Genomic DNA, 23,685 nt, shown 5'->3' with positions numbered 1-23,685 from the left:
TCAGGGCGATTAAAAATCTGCCGTTTTGTCAATCAAAATAGGCCTATCCTAGTATAAGTAATCAGTAGACTCGAGAACCTCTTGTGGCGAGTATTTGTACTAAGGAGACAATACACGAATCATTCCAAAAATTAACCACTTAATCATTTAGTACTAATTAAATAATTTTGTTTTATATAGCTGAAAGGGAGCTTAACCATGCAATTTCCAGTAAATGGCAGTAATTAGCGGTTCTTTCCTTTAAGTAAGCTTCGATTTTGAAAAGTATTCTTTTTTTCTATTGCTGGTTGTTTTTTTTTTGTTGTTGTTGTTGTTTTTTTTGTTTTTTTTTGGTTGAGTTTCTTCGTTTGATCCCGCTATGTTCATTCGTGACCTATTTTTTCTTTTAAACTTCACGGAGTTGACAGCTCCCAGTGAGGGGTGGGGTGGGAGAGACAGCTGGACTGTGGAGGTTCTCTCGTGCTGTCAACTCTGTAAATTTATCCTCTGTTTTTTTTTTTTCCTATCCTTTTTCTGTAAATGGACAATCAATAGTTGGCAAGTGGTTGAAACAGAGTCGTTTGTTGGAGTCTATGTGCTTATGTTTTCAAGTAAATGAGTTAGCCAATGCGTAAACAATGATTGTGTGGGAGACAAAGAGAGAGAAAGAGAAATAAAGAAAAAAAAAGAGATGATGATGATAGTTAGTAATCTAGTCATTCTTATCCCAAAGATATAAATCAACTGTTAAATTTATAGAAAATCGTTAGAGAAGTTTTCGAGAACCATGTCCAGCTTCTAGATTTCATAAAAATGTTTTTGATGATTTGCATATGAATGTGCAAGCTGAATAGAGGAAATGTAAAAACGAACTAGTTGATAGATGTCTTTGTTTAGCAAGAGACTTTGTCTGGAAGCAGCATGAGACAAATGTCAACGATGGCGTTCCTTCTATTGGCTCTATTGGCTCTATTGGCTCCATTGGTTCTATTGGCTCTATTGGCTCTATTGGCTCCATTGGCTCCATCGGCTCTATTGGCTCTATTGGCTCCATTGCCTCTATTGGCTCCATTGGCTCCATCGGCTCTATTGGCTCCATTGGCTCCATCGGCTCCATCGGCTCAATTGGCTCTATTGGCTCCATTGCCTCTATTGGCTTCATTGGCTCTATGCTTTGAGAGTCTCCAAGTCCAAGCAGCGAGTGTTTTGTTCGTTGTTCGTCTACTGTTAACAAGAAGAGAGAAGATTGTAGACATTTGTTGGTTGTGGATTAAACTCTTTGAGCTGAGGTTGGAGATGTCGTCAGGTGTTTAAACACTGAACTACTATGCAGCGGAAGGTTGAATCGATCTCAGTTTGCATGTACTTAAGGATGTCTCTAGAGTGCAGTGGGCTTCGTGATGTGCTGAAAGTTTCTTGGTGGCGATAGATGACTTGGCGTTACGTCAAGCTGTTCTGAATTGTTTATGTCAAGCTGTTCTGAATTGTTTAGGTCAAACTATTCTGAATTGCTTAGGTCAAGCTTAATATGACAAGTTTCACTTTATCTCTCTCCTCCTTCTCTCTCTCTCTCTCTCTCTCTCTCCCTTTCTCTCTCTCCCTCCCCCCTCCCTCTCTCCCTCTCTCTCTCTCCCCCCCTCTCTCTCTCTCTCTCTCCTCTCTCCCTCCCTCTCCCTCTCCCCTCTCTCTCTCCCTCTCTCTCTCCCTCCTCTCTCTCCCTCTCTCTCTCCCTCCTCTCTCTCCCCCTCTCTCCCTCTCTCTCCCTCTCCCTCTCTCTCTCCCTCTCTCTCTCTCTTCCTTTTTCGTTGTCTCTTTTATTTTAATTCGTGTATTTTCTTTCTCTCTCTCTTTTCCCCTAACCCTAATTACTCCTGTTAAATAAATCTCGTTTCAATTCAGAAGTACATCTCATTTCCCGCCTCCTCTTATTAATTCAACATTAAGAATGTATCTATTACTATCTATAGGGCGCCATAGGCCTCTCTCAAATATCTGTAGGGCGCCATACCTCTCGCTCAAATATCCATAGGGCGCCAGACGCCTCCCTCAAATGTCTATAGGGCGCCATACCCCTCGCTCAAATATATATATAGGGCGCCATACGCCTCCCTCAAATATCTATAGGGCGCCTTTTTTGTGTTTCGGTTATTAACACTGCCATGTTGTGTTACTGCCATCGTATACACTACGCATATTGTGTTGTGTTTAAATAAGAAAAGAGTCCTTGTAATCGCAACACATTTCCGTAAGGACCAATAAAGCAGTCTTAGTCTTAATTTCATGTTTGTATATACATTTGTTTATTAACTTTTTATTATTGTTATGTAGATAGTAATTTCTTTGACAAGTACAGTATATACAGTTGTGAAATTGTTTGTCCATCAACAAATGAGTTTCTTTAATCTGTTATTAGTGATGCAAATCTGTTTTGTAAATCAGCGCTTCTGGCTTAGGCTATCGGGTTTATCTTAATCTAGTTAAGAATCATTTGTGCTAACTTAAGATATTATTTTACGCATTTGACTGCATTTGACTGCATTCCTGTTTTACTATCAAATATCCCCCCCCCACCTAAACCCTAACCCTTTTTCATGTTCATTATAAAATTTTAAGACTTTTTTTTTTTTTTCATTAAATCATTAAAGACTATACTTTTGAAAACGGTATGCTGATGTAACCTTGCGCGAAGTGTGATTTGTACATTCCAATTCTGAATAGCTGAATGCGCATCTAAATCTAATCCTAAGTAGCTGAATGCGCCATCTGGTGTGAGAGATAAAAAGGATGAAGTCCCAGCCCTGGGTTCAACCAGGTAACCACTGGTTATTCTCTAGCCCAGGGCTGATTGCCGCACCGTTCGTTATCAAGCAGAACATCTGTACTGGAAGATAGTCCAGGCTGCGCCTTCCGCTGCCACTCGATGGCGATTAGAAAAATGTTACATTAATCAAGATTTAATCAATAATCCGGTCAACGCTGTGTCTTGCACTGCGCACTTTTAAGTTGTCGTAAACTTTACGTCTCTACGCTACGCTATGTTAATTACTCGGCGTGCGTACGCTCCACTGTAAAAATTAGGTTTTGGAGTCAAGTGGTCATCACTTGTAATCAAAACAAATTTCCGTAAGGATCAATAAAGCAGTCTTAGTCTTACGAAACAAAAAATCAAAAACAAACAAAAGGTAAAAAAACATTTTTAAAAACTTATCTAAAGGGGAAGAACTCCGCCCTTAAAACTATATCTTTCAATAATGTACAAGTTATTTCCCTTATTCCATATCAAATTAAAAAAAAATACTTATCAAAAGATAAATAAATAAAAACAAATACGTTTGCAGCCTTCTAGATGTATCATTGGCATGTCTTCGAAGTTATAGGTTAAGGAAAAGCTCATTATTTCTCTTGGTCAGTCCGAGACTATTTGTTATACGGTGGGTCTCGCTCAGACCCAGCTGTGCCCTACATATTTTGTAACATTTAATGTAAACAAAGTCGCTTTCTAACGAGGGTTTTTCTATTTTCGCTTTATGCTCTTGAAGTTTTCTATTCGGTTTCAAATGTATAGCGCGGCCTTTGTAAAAGATTTCCGGCTGTCTCTTTCCATAGACGTTTCACGGGTAATGTCCTAGATCCCAAGGAACGCAGATGATTCCTAGTGTGGTCTTTGCATTTTAAACTATACAATACATTCTAATCTATAAAGAGTACGTTATTTTAAAAAGTAATTAAGCGGTTGGGACATGAATCTGTAGAGTAGGAACTGTTGTGTTCTTGGGGGCAGGTTATCAGAGATCTAGAACTTATCAGATATGAATGCTTTAGACTTTAGATTGTTTATTTATAAGTCCCTCTAATGGTCTTACTATGTAATAGTTATAAGCGAAGCGGCTGAATGAAAATACTGAGTGTCCTTGATATAGGCCTACCACTTTTTAAAAACTTTATTTGAGTAGTGGCTGAGTAGTAAAAGCTGTTGGCTTCCTAGCTGAGGGGGTCTCGGGTTTGAATCTTTTTTGAGGACTGATTTTGAAGTTAAAAGATTTTTGGGGCGCCCCTGAGTCCACTCCATTCTAATGGGTACCTTCCATTAGTTGTGGAAAATAAAGGCTGTTGGTCGTTGTGCTGGCCACATGACACCCTCGCCGTGACCCTAACATCATCTGCTCTATAGATCGCAAGGTCTGAAATGGGGACTTTTATTTTCATATTAGTCAATTTCACTTGTCTTTTAAAATGTTTAATTTGCTGTTCAGACATGAGATAAACCCCGTAATTTTCTGATAAATGCAAGTTCTAAGCGGCTCATCCTCTTAGATAGGCTTTGTGTTTTAAAAAGTATTCTTTTTTTTTCTATTGCTTGTTATTTAGACTGGAGAGAGCCAATACTCAACTGTTAGAAAACTTACAACAGAAGGAGATGGAGTATGGAGCAGTCCAGGAGGAGGTTCAGAAGGTCAAGGAGAAACTTTCAAAAGTCCGAGATGAGCACGCAGCAGAAATGGGTGAGTAGACAAGAGCAGACTTAGGATGTAAACATCAAATACTTATACATTAAATATTTATACATCAAATATTTTTGCATCAGATCTCTTTACATTAATTCTACATCAAATCTTTCTACATCAAATCTTTCTACATCAAATCTTTCTACATCAAATCTTTCTACATCAAATCTTTCTGCATGAAATGTTTCTACATCAAATGTTTCTACATCAAATCTTTCTGCATCCAATGTTTCTACATCAAATCATTCTGCATGAAATGTTTCTACATCAAATCTTTCTACATCAAATCTTTCTGCATGAAATGTTTTTACATCAAATCTTTCTGCATGAAATGTTTCTACATCAAATGTTTCTACATCAAATCTTTCTGCATCAAATGTTTCTACATCAAATGTTTCTACATCAAATGTTTCTACATCAAATCTTTCTGCATCAAATGTTTCTACATCAAATGTTTCTACATCAAATATTTCTACATTAAATCTTTCTACATCAAATGGTTTCTACATCAAATATTTCTACATTAAATCTTTCTACATCAAATGGTTTCTACATCAATATTTCTACATTAAATCTTTCTATATGAAATGTTTCTACGTCAAATGTTTCTACTTAAAATCTTTCTATGTCAAACATTTCTGCATGAAATGTTTCTACATCAAATGTTTCTACATCAAGTGTTTCTACATGAAATGTTTCTACATCAAATGTTTCTACATCCAATCTTTGTACATCAAATATTTCTTTCAAAAAAAGAAAATAGTAAAGGTCTGATAGTTGATAGTTGACCAACACACAACGACTCATGTGGCTAGCACAAACGACCAACCGCCTTTCCCCCAACTAATGATAGGTACTAGGTAGAGATGGTTGGACTCAGAGGCGCTCAGAGGATCCCAAATTTTAAAAAAAAAGTCTATAGTTTAATCATTTTTTACGAACCCCGTAATTCTTTATACAAGCTTAGCTTAGTCGCCTTAGTGCATTTCAATATAAAACAAAATCAATAAATTGCGACTAAATGATTTACTGTTTTTTTGTTTTGTTTTTTATTTTGCTTTTGTTGTTTTTTATTTATATTGATTCCTGTGTTTTTGTCAATTTAATTCGAGAATGGGAATTGGGAGAAATAACGTGTACAAGATTTTTACCAAACAGACACACACACAGCTCACATAAGTTTAGAAAAAACAAATGCACATTTTAGGTTAAATAGCTTGGGCTACCAAACCTGCACACAATGTAAGGTATCCTTCCTAGTGCTATCAGAGCTTGGAATGGGTTGCCTGAGTCAGCCAGGAATATCATTGACTTGGCAGAATTTACGTCATTGGTTAACATGAATTAGATTGGCTTAGGAACATGCGTAGGAAGTAATCATCTTCTTTTTATAAAGTAACGTCTGTATTTCATAAGATAAGATATTATCAACATGGGGAAAAAAATAACGTTTCTGATCAGTGTATCAAGACTTAGTTATCTCTTTCACGGCATCAATGTAAGAAACATGCAGAATTGTTTCTTATTTAAATAAAATCAAAAACTTTGTTGAGTACCGTTAAGTTACGTTATTCTTTATGCCACTTTAATGTGCTAAACATAGAGCTGAAGCTAGGTGCTGAAACAAATGTGTTACATACATATATTAGACATAAATGGATAGCAGCACCAAGGACCAAGTTTTTAAGAGAGAAAGTAGTGAATTAAAATGCGACGAAAATAATGGACTGCGCCGACCGAGGCTCGAACCAGTGACCCTGGAAACGACAACACCGCCTAGCGATAACGTACTAAGCGAACTTAACCTCTAGAGTCTAGACTATCGGAATGTCCAAAAAAAACCCATTCTTCTGGTCCAGAGTCATTTCGCCCGTAAGCAAATTACCACCCCAGTGGTCTGTGGTCACATGCCCTAGCTAGCCCCTCCCCCACCTCGCAGCATCCATTCACTAACAACTTCCACTTGTCATTATGAGAGATACACAATTAGATACAGCCATTGTTTGTCTAATACATGCCTAACGGCTGTCTGTGTCGGCTCTGTTAAGTTCTCTTAGTGGTTTATCGCTAGGCAGTGGTGTCATTTCCAGAGTCACTGGTTCGAGCCTCGGTCGGCGCAGTCCCTTATTTTCATCGCATTTAATTCATTACTTTCTCTCTTAAAAATGTGGTCCCTGGTGCTGCTATTCAGTTATGTTTAATATATGTGTGTTTTTGGTCTAATTTAATTTGCAGACATTTTGGACTTGATATAGACCCACAATTCAGCTCAAAAACACAAACTCATGCATAACTTTCTTAGCCTCTGTCGTTTAAATGACCCCCCACAATTAATTCCTCTCAGTCAGAGGCGGTCAAATTGTACTCACTGTGTCTCTCTCACTGTCTCCTTCAAGCTCGCTTTCACCGTGAACTGGCCCAGGGGAACTTCTCTGGCCCCTTGAAGCTGGAAGTGGGGGAACTGGAGTCCACCACGAGGGAACTGGAGGAGAGAATCAAGGTGATGGAGAACTTCGGGGAGAAACTGGCCATGTCGATGGAGAGTGCCGCAGTAAGTACCGGGTTGTCTTCCCCTTTTGGTCTGTGGTGGCTATTGATGCCCAGGCAGTGCGCAGCAGTTAAAAGTTTGTTCTCGTTTTGTTCGGTTGGTGTTATGGAATGCGTGTGTGTGTGTTTCTATGGTGACGGTGGGAAGAGGTTAGCGATTGGTTGTGAATGATGCAAGATAGGTGTCAATGTCGTCACTTGGTCTTAGTTAGGAGAAACGACTCCAGAACGTGAGACTGAAAGGTTGTGTTACTGTAGTGAGTTAGATTTTGTTAAAGAATAGTATTACTAAAGACTACTACAGTTGTTTCATCTCAGTTGAAATTGATTTTGTTTATATTATAATAAAGTTTTATTTAAGTTGTATTCACAAAAGGAAGTTATTCGAGTGATTTGAAGTTTTATTAGTTAAGATACATTACGCCTACAACGGTTTAGTTGTCTACCAGCAGTTTGGTGCCACAAGACAACGACCAGTAACAACAGTTGGTCTATAGACAAACCTTGGTTTGTGTTTTCTTTGACTGGGGTGGCTAAAAATGTCCATGCAGTGCACAGCAGTTGTACATGTCGTTTTGTGTGTTTGTTTGCAAACCTTGGTTTGTGTTTTCATTCTTTGTTAGATATTAACGTGCTTAGATAATGCATAATTAAGTATACGTTATTATACTGACATGCTTAGATCCTCCCTCGACATTTGGTGCAACGGACATGTCCCGCAAATGTTCTCTATGTCCGAAATTCTGAAGCAATTTTTATCTGGTAACCAGTAGTTTATTTAGTTATGTATTGATTAATCTTTTATCTGGTCAGCTTGATTGTCATTCTTGCATTTTTTGTTTCACAGTACTAGCCAAAAGCCAGTGCACAACCCGACTAATAACCATTTAGATTGATCGATGCATTCAAATATATTCAAATATATCCATGAACTTTCTTCTTGACTTATGTTCATATTCATAAATTTATGTTCAAGAAGGCGTCAGCAAACGTAGCTGTATAAATGCATATGCACAAGTTTTAGATATCTTTGTTTCAGTTCATAATTTTAGTACTCAAAGCAAAAAGTCTTGAGTTGGATCCCTGGTAAAGACCTGTTTTGTATTGGGCTTTTCAAAAACATTTTTGGCTGAAAATCTGTTGGAAAAAAAAATGTTCCGTAATTGAGTTTGGTGAATTGTACCCTCATCATTTTTCTTCCAGCAGTTCTATAGACTATAGTTGGTAATGCTTTAAAACCAACTGGTACACAGTTTGCTGGGGCAAAGATTTATACCCAGACTGAGAAGACAGGGGGTTTTAATCGATGTCATGAAAAAAAAAACGGCCTCTGGTTCTACTGGACGAACTAGAGGAGGGAGAGAGGAGACAGCGTGAATAGAGGATGTTGTGGGCGGGGGTGGGGTTGAGCCCATGTTATCGTGTGCCATGAGATAGGGAAACGTGGGGATGGGGGGTGGAGCCGGCAGATAGCAGGAGTTCACCAGTGGATCACAATGGTACCTGATCTCCAATTGATGTTGACCTGATACCATTAACAAGGTTCGGCTGCATTTAGAAACGGGGGAGGGGGGGGGCTTGAAGGCTGAGTACAACAGGGAAGAGGGGGTGGGGTGAAACGAGAGGCAGAGCATTTGAAGTTATTGATTGAGACCAAAAGATTGTTTGCATGTCTCCGTTCTCCTGACCCAGTGGCCACAATGTCAACAAAATTACTGGACATCTGTCTCTGTCACGCACCTCCCTCTCTTGCTCATTTCCCAGCCATGAACAGCAGCATCTTTCTCCCCCTCTCCAGCCATAAAGAATGACATAATTTCCTTCCCAGCCATACAGAATGGCATCATTTCCTTCCCAGCCATAAAGAATGGCATCATTTCCTTCCCAGCCATACAGAATGGCATCATTTCCTTCCCAGCCATAAAGAATGGCATCATTTCCTTCCCAGCCATAAAGAATGGCATCATTTACTTCCCAGCCATAAAGAATGGCATCATTTCCTTCCCAGCCATAATGAATGGCTTCATTTCCTTCCCAGCCATACAGAATGGCATCATTTCCTTTCCAGCCATAAAGAATGGCATCATTTCCTTCGCAGCCATAAAGAATGGCATCATTTCCTTCACAGCCATAAAGAATGGAATCATTTCCTTCACAGCCATAAAGAATGGCATCATTTCCTTCCCAGCCATAAAGAATGACATAATTTCCTTCCCAGATATTTTAAGAATGACATCCTTCCTTCCCAGCCATTTTAAGAATGGCATATTTCCTTCGCAGCCATAAAGAAGGACATCTTTCCTTCCCAGCCATTTTAAGAATGGCATCTTTCCTTCGTAGCCATAAAGAAGGACATCTTTCCTTCCCAGTCATAAACAATGAGATCCTTCCTTCCCAGCCAAAAAGAATGACATCATTCCTTCACAGCCATGATGAATGACATCCTTGCCTCCACAGCCATGATGAATGACATCCTTGCCTCTCCATCAGTGATGAACAATAGAATGTACTTCTTAGATAACACGAACATCTTTCTCTTTTAGTGAAGTATAAGGCCATCTCTTACCCTCACGGGAATATTCAAATATCACCAACATTTTACCAACTCTTCAAATATACACAGTTCAAAACAGCCCCCAACATTTTACCAGCTCTTCAAATATACACAGTTCAAAACAGCCCCCAACATTTTACCAGCTCTTCAAATATACACAGTTCAAAACAGCCCCCAACATTACCAAAAGCATAATCTCATCCTGCCCTAGCGACTTCCTGTCCTAACCTTGCATCGTACAGAGAAGAGCTTATGGTTTCATAATTTCTTTGATCAACTTTACTCCTGGTATTTCATGTTTACTTGTTGGCTAGTTACATGTTGATTGGCTAGTCACATGTTGATTGGCTAGTCACATGTTGATTGGCTAGTCACATGTTGATTGGCAAGTCACATGTTGATTGGCTAGTCACATGTTGATTGGCTAGTCACATGTTGATTGGCTAGTCACATGTTGATTGGCTAGTCACATGTTGATTGACTAGTTACATGCTGATTGGCTAGTCACATGTTGATTGCTTCTGATTTATATGTCTACGTGAAGGTAGTAACTTTTGTTAAAAGGCTGTTTCTTAAACTTAGATGACCATGAAGAAGTTTTAGGGTTTTAGCTTCTTACAGACTAATCTTACAGACTTTATCTTACAGACTTATCTTACACAATTTATCTTACAGACTTATCTTAAAGAATTATCGTACAGAACTTTCTTACAAACTTTAAATTACATTTATCTAACTGACTTATCTTACAGACTTTATCTTACACTTAATTAACAGACTTATCTTACAGGTTTATCTTATTGGCTTATCTTACACTTATTTAACATACTTATTTAACAGACTTATCTTACTGGCTTATCTTACTGATTTTATCGTACACTTATTTAACAGACTTATTTTTAGACTTATCTTACAGACTTTATCTTACACTTTGTGTACAAACTTAATTAACAGACTTATGTTATAGACGTACTATTATTCCAACCAAATCTATTAGACTTTATCTTACCCACTAATCTAGCAGACCTTATCTTAAGGAGTTGTTTTAATGCAGACCTATACTGTAAGACTTAATCTTACAGGCAAATCTTGCAGACCTTATTTTACAGATTTATTTAACAGACCGTAGCCTATCATTCAGCCGACTGTTAATTTGATAATTTAGGAATGTTAAATTTGTCCAAATGTCTATTGGTACCTCGTCGCTTATTCAAACGTCGTAGATCGGGAGGATTCACACTATTTGTAATTCACCACACACCATTTTGAAAAGGTTATTGGTGACATTTCCCCACCTCCCCACCCTGTACCGAAAGGTCTATTAAGGTTTAACTCTTTCTCTTCGTAATTATTTACCACATTCTGGTGGAATCAACGTTGGTATCGTCAGTTAGGAGAGAAAGAGTTAATAGATTCCAGTGAATTGTGAACTACTGTCATAGTCACGTGAGTCACGTGGCACAGTGGAGACCTGAGACGCAGAGAACCTATCAATCGTTGAGCCTAATACCAGAACTATTTATCACATTGACCCAGGGACATAGTCAATGTCCGGCAGGCGTATTGAATCAACCCGATCGATGAGGTCATTGCCTTGTACGCCCAGCCTGGTAATGTTCCCATAATTCTTTGCTGTAAATCCTGTAATGAGTTTGAGCTATTCATCTTACATAGACACTTGTCTTACATAGACACTTGTCTTACATAGACACCTGTTGTCTTACATAGACACTTGTTGTCTTACATAGACACTTGTTGTCTTACATAGACACTTGTTGTCTTACATAGACACTTGTCTTACATAGACACTTGTCTTACATAGACACTTGTTGTCTTACATAGACACTTGTTGTCTTACATAGACACTTGTCTTACATAGACACTTGTCTTACATAGACACTTGTTGTCTTACATAGACACTTGTCTTACATAGACACTTGTTGTCTTACATAGACACTTGTTGTCTTACATAGACACTTGTCTTACATAGACACTTGTCTTACATAGACACTTGTTGTCTTACATAGACACTTGTTGTCTTACATAGACACTTGTCTTACATAAGACACTTGTCTTACATAGACACTTGTCTTACATAGACACTTGTCTTACATAGACACTTGTAAAGATCTGCTAGCTCAGAGACAACGCTTTATATAAGCACTAGTTAATACGGTAACAGAGATACAGTTATGTCACTGTAGTAATCTAATGAGACACTACAATAAGACATGTCTTGATCCTAGGCTTTATTGAACAAGAAGGACAAAACTGTTCACCATAACACAGTACACACACACACACACAAGCTGACCTGGACACCAAGACATTTTGACACAAAAGAACAAATCAGTTCACAACACACAACAAGAACATAAATACACTTGTGTCACTTTAACAGATTAACAGGTAGGTAATGTAACTTAAAAGACTAATAGCTTTTCCTTTGTTGTTGAAGATGAGCACATTTCTCATTTACTATGAACTCGAAGTCGTCTGTGGAATCCAATCCTCATTTTTTTTTAGCTAGCCTCACCAATGGCCTGGGTAGGTTTGCTCTGCTGCACAAATGTCTGCTTCTTTACACAGCCTTTTCTACTAAGCTTATATCATCTAACCCTTTCTGTCTGTCTGTCTGGTAAAAAGTATGTGCATGTTATTTCTCCTAGCCGCCTAAGTCAATCTCGGATCAAGTTGAAATTGCGCACAATTATTTCTTTTACCTGACAACACGAGAATCAATGACAAAAAAAAAATTAGTTAATTAACTATTGATCATTAAATATTTTGTTTGGTGTCTCGAACAAGGAAAAGATATTGTACTTGATTGTATTGGTGGTATCAGGTGAATTAATCCCCTTTCAATGTCGTCGTCTGAGGTTTAGTGAACACAGACATGAAATAGGACCAGACTATAGAAACAATAGATAACTCTACAATCTCCCATGTTCCTGAGCTCTTCGCTAGCAAAGTGGTTTCTGTGTTGGCTTGCGAAGCTGAGAAGGCTTTAGCCCATAACTTCGAATTCAGGTCGGTCAACTTTTTAAAAACAAATACATTAAAAATGTGATTCCCCCCCCCCCCACATACCCACTTCTTTCTCCCCTACCCCTAAGTGGTTCAGACAAGTGATACGATCATAGCGTATTGAGAAAGCTAAAAGCAGGGACTTGCGCTAAACAAAAACCATTGTTAAAAAAATATTTCTAATCGCACATATTTATTGTTGTTAGTCTAGATCTATAACAAATTTAATTACATGACTGATCCAAACTAATTGATACACACTTAATATAAGCTTTTTTTAAAAAAAATATTTTGTTTTGTTTTTTGCTTGTGGTTAGATCTGCGTTCTTTGCTGATAGCTGATGCTTTTGCCTCATTCATTGAAATTCACGGCTTCACGCCACGAGGAACGATCGAGACCGAGCGTCTCCAGTCTTGAATATCCATGTAATGCTCCTTGAGGGAGCTCTTAAGGGTGTTTATATAACGCTTGTGTTGACCCCCCTCCCCAGACAGTTAGGAGCGCCTTTCCAGCACACAGCTCCCCATAGTTATGGAGTGTGTGTGTGTGTGTGTGTGTTTCTATGGTGACACTGGGAAGAGTTTAGCGATTGGTTGTGAATGATGCAACATAGGTGGTATTATCGTCATTTGGTCTTAGCCTTTTTAAAAGACTTTTCTGTAGTGTATTCTTCGTTTGGTTGAAGTTTTGTTATTTACAAAGCTTATACCAACTAACTCTGTCTGTCTGTCTGTCTGGTAAAAAGTTTGAATATGTTTTTTGTTTCTCCCATTTCCCATTCTTGGATCAAGTTAAAACTTTGCACAATTATTCATTGAACCCGACAAGACATGAATTAATAAAATAAATAACCAATTAGTTAATTAATTGTTGGTCATTTATTATTTTTATTGGTGTGGAAATAAGGGGAATAAATGCTATTTAATGAGAGATGTGGATGTATGTATGGATTTAATTAATTGATTTATTTTATAAAGCAGAAAGGAGGCCAAACCCTGTAATTTTCAGATGAATGGCAGTAATTAGCGGTTTTTTTCCCTTAATAAGCTTAGTTTTTAATTATTTTTTCTTTTTCTTGTTTCTCCATGTTCTTGGCTGTTTCCTTATTCTTTTTTTTTCTTCCCCAGGTTGGGAAATGGCAGAGCATTGAAGGCGAAGAGACGGTTCACACCCAGTTAGTGGAGTTGGTGGACCAGATGAGAACAATGCTTATCCAGGCTTCTAAGTCAGGTAGTGCGCGAGTGTCTAGACCATGTGACGTGAGAATCTCGTCAGTCTATTGATTCTTAGCCATACTGGTTGATCTGTAGATTCACTGATTGTATAATTACCGACTTATCGTAATATTTACTGGTTGATATTTATAAATTCTGTTTTATACCTACTATCTTCGCTTGTTTACGCTTTGTTTAACTCTGTTGCTATGGATACCTTCTTCTGCAGACGAGCACAGCCAAAAGACGATGGCGCTGTCTAATTTTGAGACTCTGTACAGCCAAGCCATGAAGCTGCAAGTCCAGGTCAGTACACATTGACTTTCTTGGTGATTGGTGCCAATCAAAAGTACTGATTAGTGTTTCAAGAACCACCACTGTCTCTTCAACAACGCGACTGTCTCTTCACCAACGTGACTGTCTAATTCACCAACGTTATTGCCCATTCATCAGCATGACTTGTCCGTTCAACAACGCGACTGTCTAATTCACCAATGTGACTGTCTAATTCACCAGCGTGACTGTCTAATTCACCAACGTGACTGTCTAATTCACCAGCGTGACTGTCTAATTCAACAACGTGACTGTCTAATTCACCAACGTGACTGTCTAATTCACCAATGCGACTGTCTAATTCAACAACGTGACTGTCTAATTCACCAACGTGACTGTCTAATTCACCAACGTGACTGTCTAATTCAACAATGCGACCGTCGATTCACCAACATGATTGTCAATTAAACAACGCGATTGTCTATTCGCCAACATTATCTGTTTGTTCACCAATGTAACTGTCTTATCACTACCTAGACTGTCTAATCAGTAACTAAATTAATTCACTAACGTGACCTAATTCATTAACAAAACCACCTATTCACCAATGTGACTGTCTATTCACCAATGTGTCGTCTATTTACCAATGTGACTGTCTATTTACCAATGTGACTGTCTATTCACCAATGTGTCGTCTATTTACCAATGTGACTGTCTATTCACCAATGTGACTGTCTATTCACCAATGTGTCGTCTATTTACCAATGTGACTATCTATTCACCAATGTGTCGTCTATTTACCAATGTGACTGTCTATTTACCAATGTGACTGTCTATTCACCAATGTGACTGTCTATTCACCAATGTGACTGTCTATTTACCAATGTGACTGTCTATTCACCAATGTGACTGTCTATTCACCAATGTGACTGTCTATTCATCAATGTAACTGTCTATTCACCAATGTTACTGTCCAATTATCTAATGTAACGGTCTAATTATAAACGTGACATATTTTCAGATGAACAACTTGAGGTTGAGTCACCTGGAACGTAATCGCGAGATCATGAGCATCAAGAGGCAGCTGCTGCTCCAGGAAGTCAACAACCTCCTTCTTCAGGCTGACATCACCAGGAGAGAGACAGAGCTCTACCAGTTTCAGGAGGCCAGGAGGTTCGCCTCCGTCAAACGCTGGAACACCTTCAGCGGTACGGACAGACAAAGGCCTCAGGTAATGGTAAGAGTCCTTGGTCTCTTCTCACGTCATCAGACTTTAATAATTAGGCTTATGGCGGCATCAGAGTGTAAGGATAATGTTATCATGATATGAGACTAATGATAAGGCTTTTCATGAAATCAGACTTTAAGAATAGTGGGATAGTGTTATCATGATATCAGACTAATGATAAGGTTTCTCGTGATATCAGACTAAGGATGATGTTATAATGATATCAGATTAATTATAAGGATTATCATATCAGACTGTAATGGTAAGGATTATCATGATATCAAACTGTAAGAATGATATTCTCATAATATCATGATATCAGACCATTGACAAGACTTATAATATAAGATTGTAAAATTATGTTATCTTGATATCAGACTAATGATAAGGCTTATTATGATATCAGATTGTACAATTATATTATCTTGATATCAGACTAATGAAGAGGATTATCGTGATATCAAAATGAAAAATCATGCTGCCAGACAAGATAAAGTTAGCCAATGTGGTAAAGGGCTTGGATTTTTAATACGCCCCTGAGTCCACCTTTTTTAGCACGCCCCTGGGTCCACCTAGGTGCCTAACATACTGTTTTTTAGCACGCCCCTGAGTCCACCTAGGTGCCTCACACACTGTTTTTTTAGCACGCCCCTGAGTCCACCTAGGTGCCTGACACACTGTTTTTTTAGCACGCTCCTGAGTCCACCTAGGTGCCTGACACACTGTTTTTTTAGCACGCCCCTGAGTCCACCTAGGTGCCTGACACACTGTTTTTTTAGCACGCTCCTGAGTCCACCTAGGTGCCTGACACACTGTTTTTTTAGCACGCTCCTGAGTCCACCTAGGTGCCTGACACACTGTTTTTTTAGCACGCTCCTGAGTCCACCTAGGTGCCTGACACACTGTTTTTTTAGCACGCTCCTGAATCCACCTAGGTGCCTGACACACTGTTTTTTTAGCACGCTCCTGAGTCCACCTAGGTGCCTGACATACTGTTTTTTAGCACGCCCCTGAGTCCACCTAGGTGCCTCACACACTGTTTTTTTAGCATGCCCCTGAGTCCACCTAGGTGCCTGACACACTGTTTTTTTAGCACGCTCCTGAGTCCACCTAGGTGCCTGACACACTGTTTTTTTAGCACGCTCCTGAGTCCACCTAGGTGCCTGACATACTGTTTTTTTAGCACGCTCCTGAGTCCACCTAGGTGCCTCACACACTGTTTTTTTAGCACGCCCCTGAGTCCACCTAGGTGCCTGACATACTGTTTTTTTAGCACGCTCCTGAGTCCACCTAGGTGCCTGACATACTGTTTTTTTAGCACGCTCCTGAGTCCACCTAGGTGCCTGACACACTGTTTTTTTAGCACGCTCCTGAGTCCACCTAGGTGCCTGACATACTGTTTTTTTAGCACGCTCCTGAGTCCACCTAGGTGCCTGACACACTGTTTTTTTAGCACGCTCCTGAGTCCACCTAGGTGCCTGACACACTGTTTTTTTAGCACGCTCCTGAGTCCACCTAGGTGCCTGACACACTGTTTTTTTAGCACGCTCCTGAGTCCACCTAGGTGCCTGACACACTGTTTTTTTAGCACGCTCCTGAGTCCACCTAGGTGCCTGACACACTGTTTTTTTAGCACGCTCCTGAGTCCACCTAGGTGCCTGACACACTGTTTTTTTAGCACGCTCCTGAGTCCACCTAGGTGCCTGACACACTGTTTTTTTAGCACGCTCCTGAGTCCACCTAGGTGCCTGACACACTGTTTTTTTAGCACGCTCCTGAGTCCACCTAGGTGCCTGACACACTGTTTTTTTAGCACGCCCCTGAGTCCACCTAGGTGCCTGACACACTGTTGGGGAAGTATTGGCCGGTTGGTCGTTTTGCTGGCCTCTTGATCAACTTTTCACTGTTGATTATAGAAACAGGTGAGGTTTGCATCGTTTGCCCCCTTAAATCGCAAGGGGTTTATTGAGATACGCCTCTGAAACGAGACCCATAAAGTAGTTCTTATCATGATATGAGACTGTATATTTAAGACTTTTTTTGATAATAGATTGTGAGGCTATGGCTTATCAAAACTTCAGGCAGTAAGAATAAGGATTATCATGGGGCTTTTAAAGATGAGGCTTTGAATACCAAGCTGTGAGAATAAGGCTTATCCCGGGCTTTTAAAGATATGACTTTGAATACCAAGCTGTGAGAATAAGGCTTATCACGGGCTTTTAAAGATATGACTTTGAATACCAAGCTGTGAGAATAAGGCTTATCACGGGCTTTTAAAGATATGACTTTGAATACCAAGCTGTGAGAATAAGGCTTATCACGGGCTTTTAAAGATATGACTTTGAATACCAAGCTGTGAGAATAAGGCTTATCACGGGCTTTTAAAGATATGACTTTGAATACCAAGCTGTGAGAATAAGGCTTATCACGGGCTTTTAAAGATATGGCTTTGAATACCACATTGTAAGAATAAGGCTTATCACGGGCTTTTAAAGATATGGCTTTGAATACCAAACTGTGAGAATAAGGCTTATCACGGGCTTTTAAAGATATGGCTTTGAATACCAAGCTGTGAGAATAAGGCTTATCACGGGCTTTTAAAGATATGGCTTTGAATACCAAGCTGTGAGAATAAGGCTTATCACGGGCTTTTAAAGATATGACTTTGAATACCAAGCTGTGAGAATAAGGCTTATTACGGGCTTTTAAAGATATGGCTTTGAATACCAAGCTGTGAGAATAAGGCTTATCACGGGCTTTTAAAGATATGACTTTGAATACCAAGCTGTGAGAATAAGGCTTATCACGGGCTTTTAAAGATATGACTTTGAATACCAAGCTGTGAGAATAAGGCTTATCACGGGCTTTTAAAGATATGACTTTGAATACCAAGCTGTGAGAATAAGGCTTATCACGGGCTTTTAAAGATATGACTTTGAATACCAAGCTGTGAGAATAAGGCTTATCACGGGCTTTTAAAGATATGGCTTTGAATACCACATTGTAAGAATAAGGCTTATCACGGGCTTTTAAAGATATGGCTTTGAATACCAAACTGTGAGAATAAGGCTTATCACGGGCTTTTAAAGATATGGCTTTGAATACCAAGCTGTGAGAATAAGGCTTATCACGGGCTTTTAAAGATATGGCTTTGAATACCAAGCTGTGAGAATAAGGCTTATCACGGGCTTTTAAAGATATGACTTTGAATACCAAGCTGTGAGAATAAGGCTTATTACGGGCTTTTAAAGATATGACTTTGAATACCAAGCTGTGAGAATAAGGCTTATCACGGCTTTTAAAGATATGACTTTGAATACCAAGCTGTGAGAATAAGGCTTATCACGGGCTTTTAAAGATATTCTTTGAATACCACATTGTAAGAATAAGGCTTATCACGGGCTTTTAAAGATATGGCTTTGAATACCAAACTGTGAGAATAAGGCTTATCACGGGCTTTTAAAGATATGGCTTTGAATACCACATTGTAAGAGTAAGGCTTATCACGGGCTTTTAAAGATATGGCTTTGAATACCAAACTGTGAGAATAAGGCTTATCACGGGCTTTTAAAGATATGGCTTCGAATACCACATTGTAAGAGTAAGGCTTATCACTGGTTTTTAAAGATATGGCTTTGAATACCAAACTGTGAGAATAAGGCTTATCACTGGTTTTTAAAGATATGGCTTTGAATACCAAACTGTGAGAATAAGGCTTCTGATAAAGTCGTTAAGAAAAAGAATTATCATGATACCTTTTGTTAGCTTAAAGCTTTCAATGATACCTGCTTGTAAGGGACATTGGAATAATCACGGTACCACACTGGACAATATGGAAAATACAATTCTAAAATGTAGGTACACAGTTGTAAATGCTAGAGAACACATCTACTTTTGTTTCTAGATGGAATTATCGTCAGCTCCGCCCACTAGACCTGTGATAGACACGCCCACTAGATCTGTGATAGACAGAGAGACGAAAGGTCAGGCTCCAGAAGGTTCCCGTGTCAACATTCCATACATGGCAGGTAAGATCGACAAGAGGCAGACATTAGATAAGGGAGATAATCTTAATCTTATTTTAAATTAACAATAATTTTACTTGTTATCGCCCTTGGAAAATTAACTTTACAGTTTTTCATTGTAAATTGATGCTGGCTAGTTGGTGCACACATTTTAAAGTCTTTCCTTTGCTTACATGCCTGCATTTCTTATCTTGTTTATTAGGATGGAAATGTAAGTATATTATTCTGTATATCTATAGTCCAAACAAAACATAGTTCTTAGATGACATTTAGATTGTAACCAAACGCTGTCTTACATATATGTTTTACACATCATTGACTTCTGTGTTTAAAACATCATTGACTTACTTCTGTGTATAACACATCATTGCCTTACTTCTGTGTTTTCCATATCATGAACTTCAGTGTTTTACACATCATTGCCTTACTTCTGTGTTTTACACATCATTGACTTCTGTGTTTTACACATCATTGTCTTAATTCTGTGTTTTACACATCATTGCCTTACTTCTGTGTTTTACACATCATTGAGTTACTTCTGGGTTTTACACATCATTGTCTTACTTCTGTGTTTTACACATCATTGTCTTACTTCTGTGTTTTACACATCATTGACTTCTGTGTTTTACACATCAATGTCTTACTTCTGTGTTTTACACATCATTGTCTTACTTCTGTGTTTTACACATCATTGACTTCTGTGTTTTACACATCATTGTCTTACTTCTGTGTTTTACACATCATTGTCTTACTTCTTTGTTTTACACATCATTGCCTTACTTCTGTGTTTTACACATCATTGAATTCTGTGTTTTACACATCATTGTCTTACTTCTGTGTTTTACACATCATTGACTTCTGTGTTTTACACATCAATGTCTTACTTCTGTGTTTTACACATCATTGTCTTACTTCTGTGTTTTACACATCATTGACTTCTGTGTTTTACACATCATTGACTTCTGTGTTTTACACATCATTGTCTTACTTCTGTGTTTTAGACATCATTGTCTTACTTCTATGTTTTACACATCATTGCCTTACTTCTGTGTTTTACACATCATTGACTTCTGTGTTTTACACATCATTGTCTTACTTCTGTGTTTTACACATCATTGACTTCTGTGTTTTACACATCAATGTCTTACTTCTGTGTTTTACACATCATTGTCTTACTTCTGTGTTTTACACATCATTGACTTCTGTGTTTTACACATCATTGACTTCTGTGTTTTACACATCATTGTCTTACTTCTGTGTTTTAGACATCATTGTCTTACTTCTATGTTTTACACATCATTGCCTTACTTCTGTGTTTTACACATCATTGACTTCTGTGTTTTACACATCATTGTCTTACTTCTGTGTTTTACACATCATTGCCTTACTTCTGTGTTTAACACATCATTGCCTTACTTCTGTGTTTTACACATCATTGCCTTACTTCTGTGTTTTACACATCATTGCCTTACTTCTGTGTTTTACACATCATTGTCTTACTTGTGAGTTTTACACATCATTGTCTTACTTCTGTGTTTTACACATCATTGTCTTACTTCTGTGTTTTACACATCATTGACTTCTGTGTTTTACACATCATTGTCTTACTTGTGTGTTCTACACGTCATTGCCTTACTTCTTTGTTTTACACATCATTGCCTTACTTCTGTGTTTTACACATCATTGAATTCTGTGTTTTACACATCATTGTCTTACTTGTGAGTTTTACACATCATTGTCTTACTTCTGTGTTTTACACATCATTGTCTTACTTCTGTGTTTTACACATCATTGACTTCTGTGTTTTACACATCATTGTCTTACTTGTGTGTTCTACACGTCATTGCCTTACTTCTTTGTTTTACACATCATTGCCTTACTTCTGTGTTTTACACATCATTGAATTCTGTGTTTTACACATCATTGTCTTACTTCTGTGTTTTACACATCATTGTCTTACTTCTGTGTTTTACACATCATTGCCTTACTTCTGTGTTTTACACATCATTGCCTTACTTGTGTGTTTTACACGTCATTGACTTATGTGTTTTACACATCATTGAATTAGCTAAAAGCCTTCGTATAAAATTGTGTTTTAAAAAGCTCTCTCATTCAGTCGCAAGAAAACTAAAGCTGATCTCTAGTAAGTGTTTCACTCCTAGTACAAACATCTCTTGTTTACTTTTTTTACTGACTATTTGTTATTCGTCCACTGCTTTTACTAATTTGCGTCTCATTGTCTCCAACTTGTGACGCTATAAATAGATTTTATTCAGTTTATATCTCTTTTGTCTTTAATGCGTATATTTTTGTTTATATTCTATTAGTGTTTTGTAATATTTATAACTTTGACTTTTAATAATTGTAATCCTTTTCTGTGCGTGTCGGATGATTTCATTATTTTTTTTATTTATTATATGCAGTGATAAATAGTCCAATTTTATCCAATCCAACATTATGATGTTATTTGATTATTGATTTTATTTTGATATATTCTGTGATTTTTTTTTTAGAAAATTTTTTATACAATGTTGGTAGACGGACATTTTGTATATTTAAGCTCAATCAATATCCCAGTTTTTAAAGTGGCTCTAGCGATAGTTGGTTCTAGCGATGGTTGGTTCTAGCGATAGTTGGTTCTAGCGATGGTTGGTTCTAGCGATAGTTGGCTCTAGCGATAGTTGGTTCTAGCGATAGTTGGCTCTAGCGATAGTTGGTGATAGTTGGTTCTAGCGATAGTTGGTTCTAGCGATAGTTGGCTCTAGCGATAGTTGGCTCTAGCGATAGTTGGTTCTAGCGATAGTTGGTTCTAGCGATAGTTGGCTCTAGCGATAGTTGGCTCTAGCGATAGTTGGCTCTAGCGATAGTTGGTCCTAGCGATGGTTGGCTCTAGCGATAGTTGGCTCTAGCGATAGTTGGCTCTAGCGATAGTTGGTTCTAGCGATAGTTGGTTCTAGCGATGGTTGGCTCTAGCGATAGTTGGTTCTAGCGAAAGTTGGTTCTAGCGATGGTTGGTTCTAGCAATAGTTGGTTTTAGCGCTCGTTGACTCTAGCGACACTTGGCTTAGCGATGGCTGGCGCTAGTGATGATTGCTTTTAAGTAATAGCGATGGTTGGTTCCAGCAATAGTTGGGTTTAGCGATGTTTTACTTTAGAGATGATTGTATCTAGCGATGGTTAGTTCAAGAAATTGTAAGGTCAGCGTGGTTTCAGGCAGCCTTTTTGTTCTGATAACGAGATTGATTCCCAGACCCATTCACCACTTTTTTGTTTATTCTCTGGACTTCAATACCAGTAGCGGCCTTAGGGGGAATAGAACAGTGAGCGTCGATTACTAAAGGTAAAATCTTACATGCAGAAAAATTACAACATATTACGTAATGTAGTCAAATAGCCAATAATAAGCTACATGTTTTGGTACAAAAATAAGGTCTATAGGGTTAGAGCCGGACGAGCCCATTAGCTTTAAGTGGTACGAAATATATAGTCTACTCTTACGGCCCAGGGCCCCGCATATGACACTCGCCCAGGGCCCCGCGCTCTGTTAAGGCCGCTTCTGTTCAACGCTATATCAAATGAAAGACTAGACTACATATAAACACAAAATATAACAGTAGCATTTAGATTTCAAAATTTTGAAGAAGCCACTTGGTCTGAACAGTCTTTACAATGTCAGTGTTACAATTTTTCTTCGTAACAGCGACGATTGACCAATTCCTTCGGTTTAGTTTTGTGATGCCTCAATTCTTAAATGTCTCATTTATACTTCAATGTATTCGTTTTACTTTGTTATTTAAGTGTCGCCTCACCACCACCCCCCTTCCCCTTTGTTATTTTATTCTGTTGTGAAGTCGGTCTACCTTTAATAAAACTGTACCACCTTGTGTTGTTCAAGTATAACTGTGGACTATTAATTAGGCTGAATATAACTTTGGACCAATATTTACACCAAAATCCTTTATACTACAAAACTCAATTTTTAAAAAAAGAAAACAAAAAAAAAAACGTAACTATATTTGATGTAGAAGATATTAACTCTTTCTCTCCTAACTGACGATACCAACGTTGATTCCACCAGAATGTGGTAAATAATTACGGAGAGAAAGAGTTAATACAATCAAAAACATTTACCAGCAAAAAAAATTCTAAGTTACGTCTTTGTTTTTTTCTATTAAGTCAAATTCAGGTCACAGAATAGAATAAACTATTTTTAATATGCGAAACAACCCTTAGACGTTGCATCTGTATCGTGTAAATTGTATAATCACATCATTGACTAAACATTCTTTATTGTATCATATTAACAACATAAAATGTTCTAAAATGTAGATG

The 23,685-nt window shown here is 38.2% G+C and overlaps 1 protein-coding gene across 5 annotated transcripts in view; it reads left to right on the top strand.

The window, feature by feature from the left end:
* The window catches only part of LOC106053190 (uncharacterized), a 127,927-nt gene that overhangs the window by 96,154 nt on the left and 8,088 nt on the right, over positions 1-23,685 (top strand). For 3 of the 5 annotated variants that reach the window (XM_056021771.1, XM_056021775.1, XM_056021772.1), the window contains 6 exons: positions 4,348-4,481; positions 6,881-7,035; positions 13,741-13,843; positions 14,057-14,133; positions 15,122-15,337; positions 19,233-19,356. In XM_056021771.1, the coding sequence (XP_055877746.1) occupies positions 4,348-4,481; positions 6,881-7,035; positions 13,741-13,843; positions 14,057-14,133; positions 15,122-15,337; positions 19,233-19,356 (809 nt within the window). The remainder of the gene's footprint in view (positions 1-4,347; positions 4,482-6,880; positions 7,036-13,740; positions 13,844-14,056; positions 14,134-15,121; positions 15,338-19,232; positions 19,357-23,685) is intronic. The other 2 variants (XM_056021774.1, XM_056021773.1) reach the window with 1 other exon arrangement.

Source organism: Biomphalaria glabrata, chromosome 2 (assembly GCF_947242115.1).
Source record: "Biomphalaria glabrata chromosome 2, xgBioGlab47.1, whole genome shotgun sequence".
NCBI classification, from domain to species: Eukaryota; Metazoa; Mollusca; class Gastropoda; family Planorbidae; genus Biomphalaria; species Biomphalaria glabrata.
This window is presented reverse-complemented; position numbering and strand designations above follow the sequence as displayed.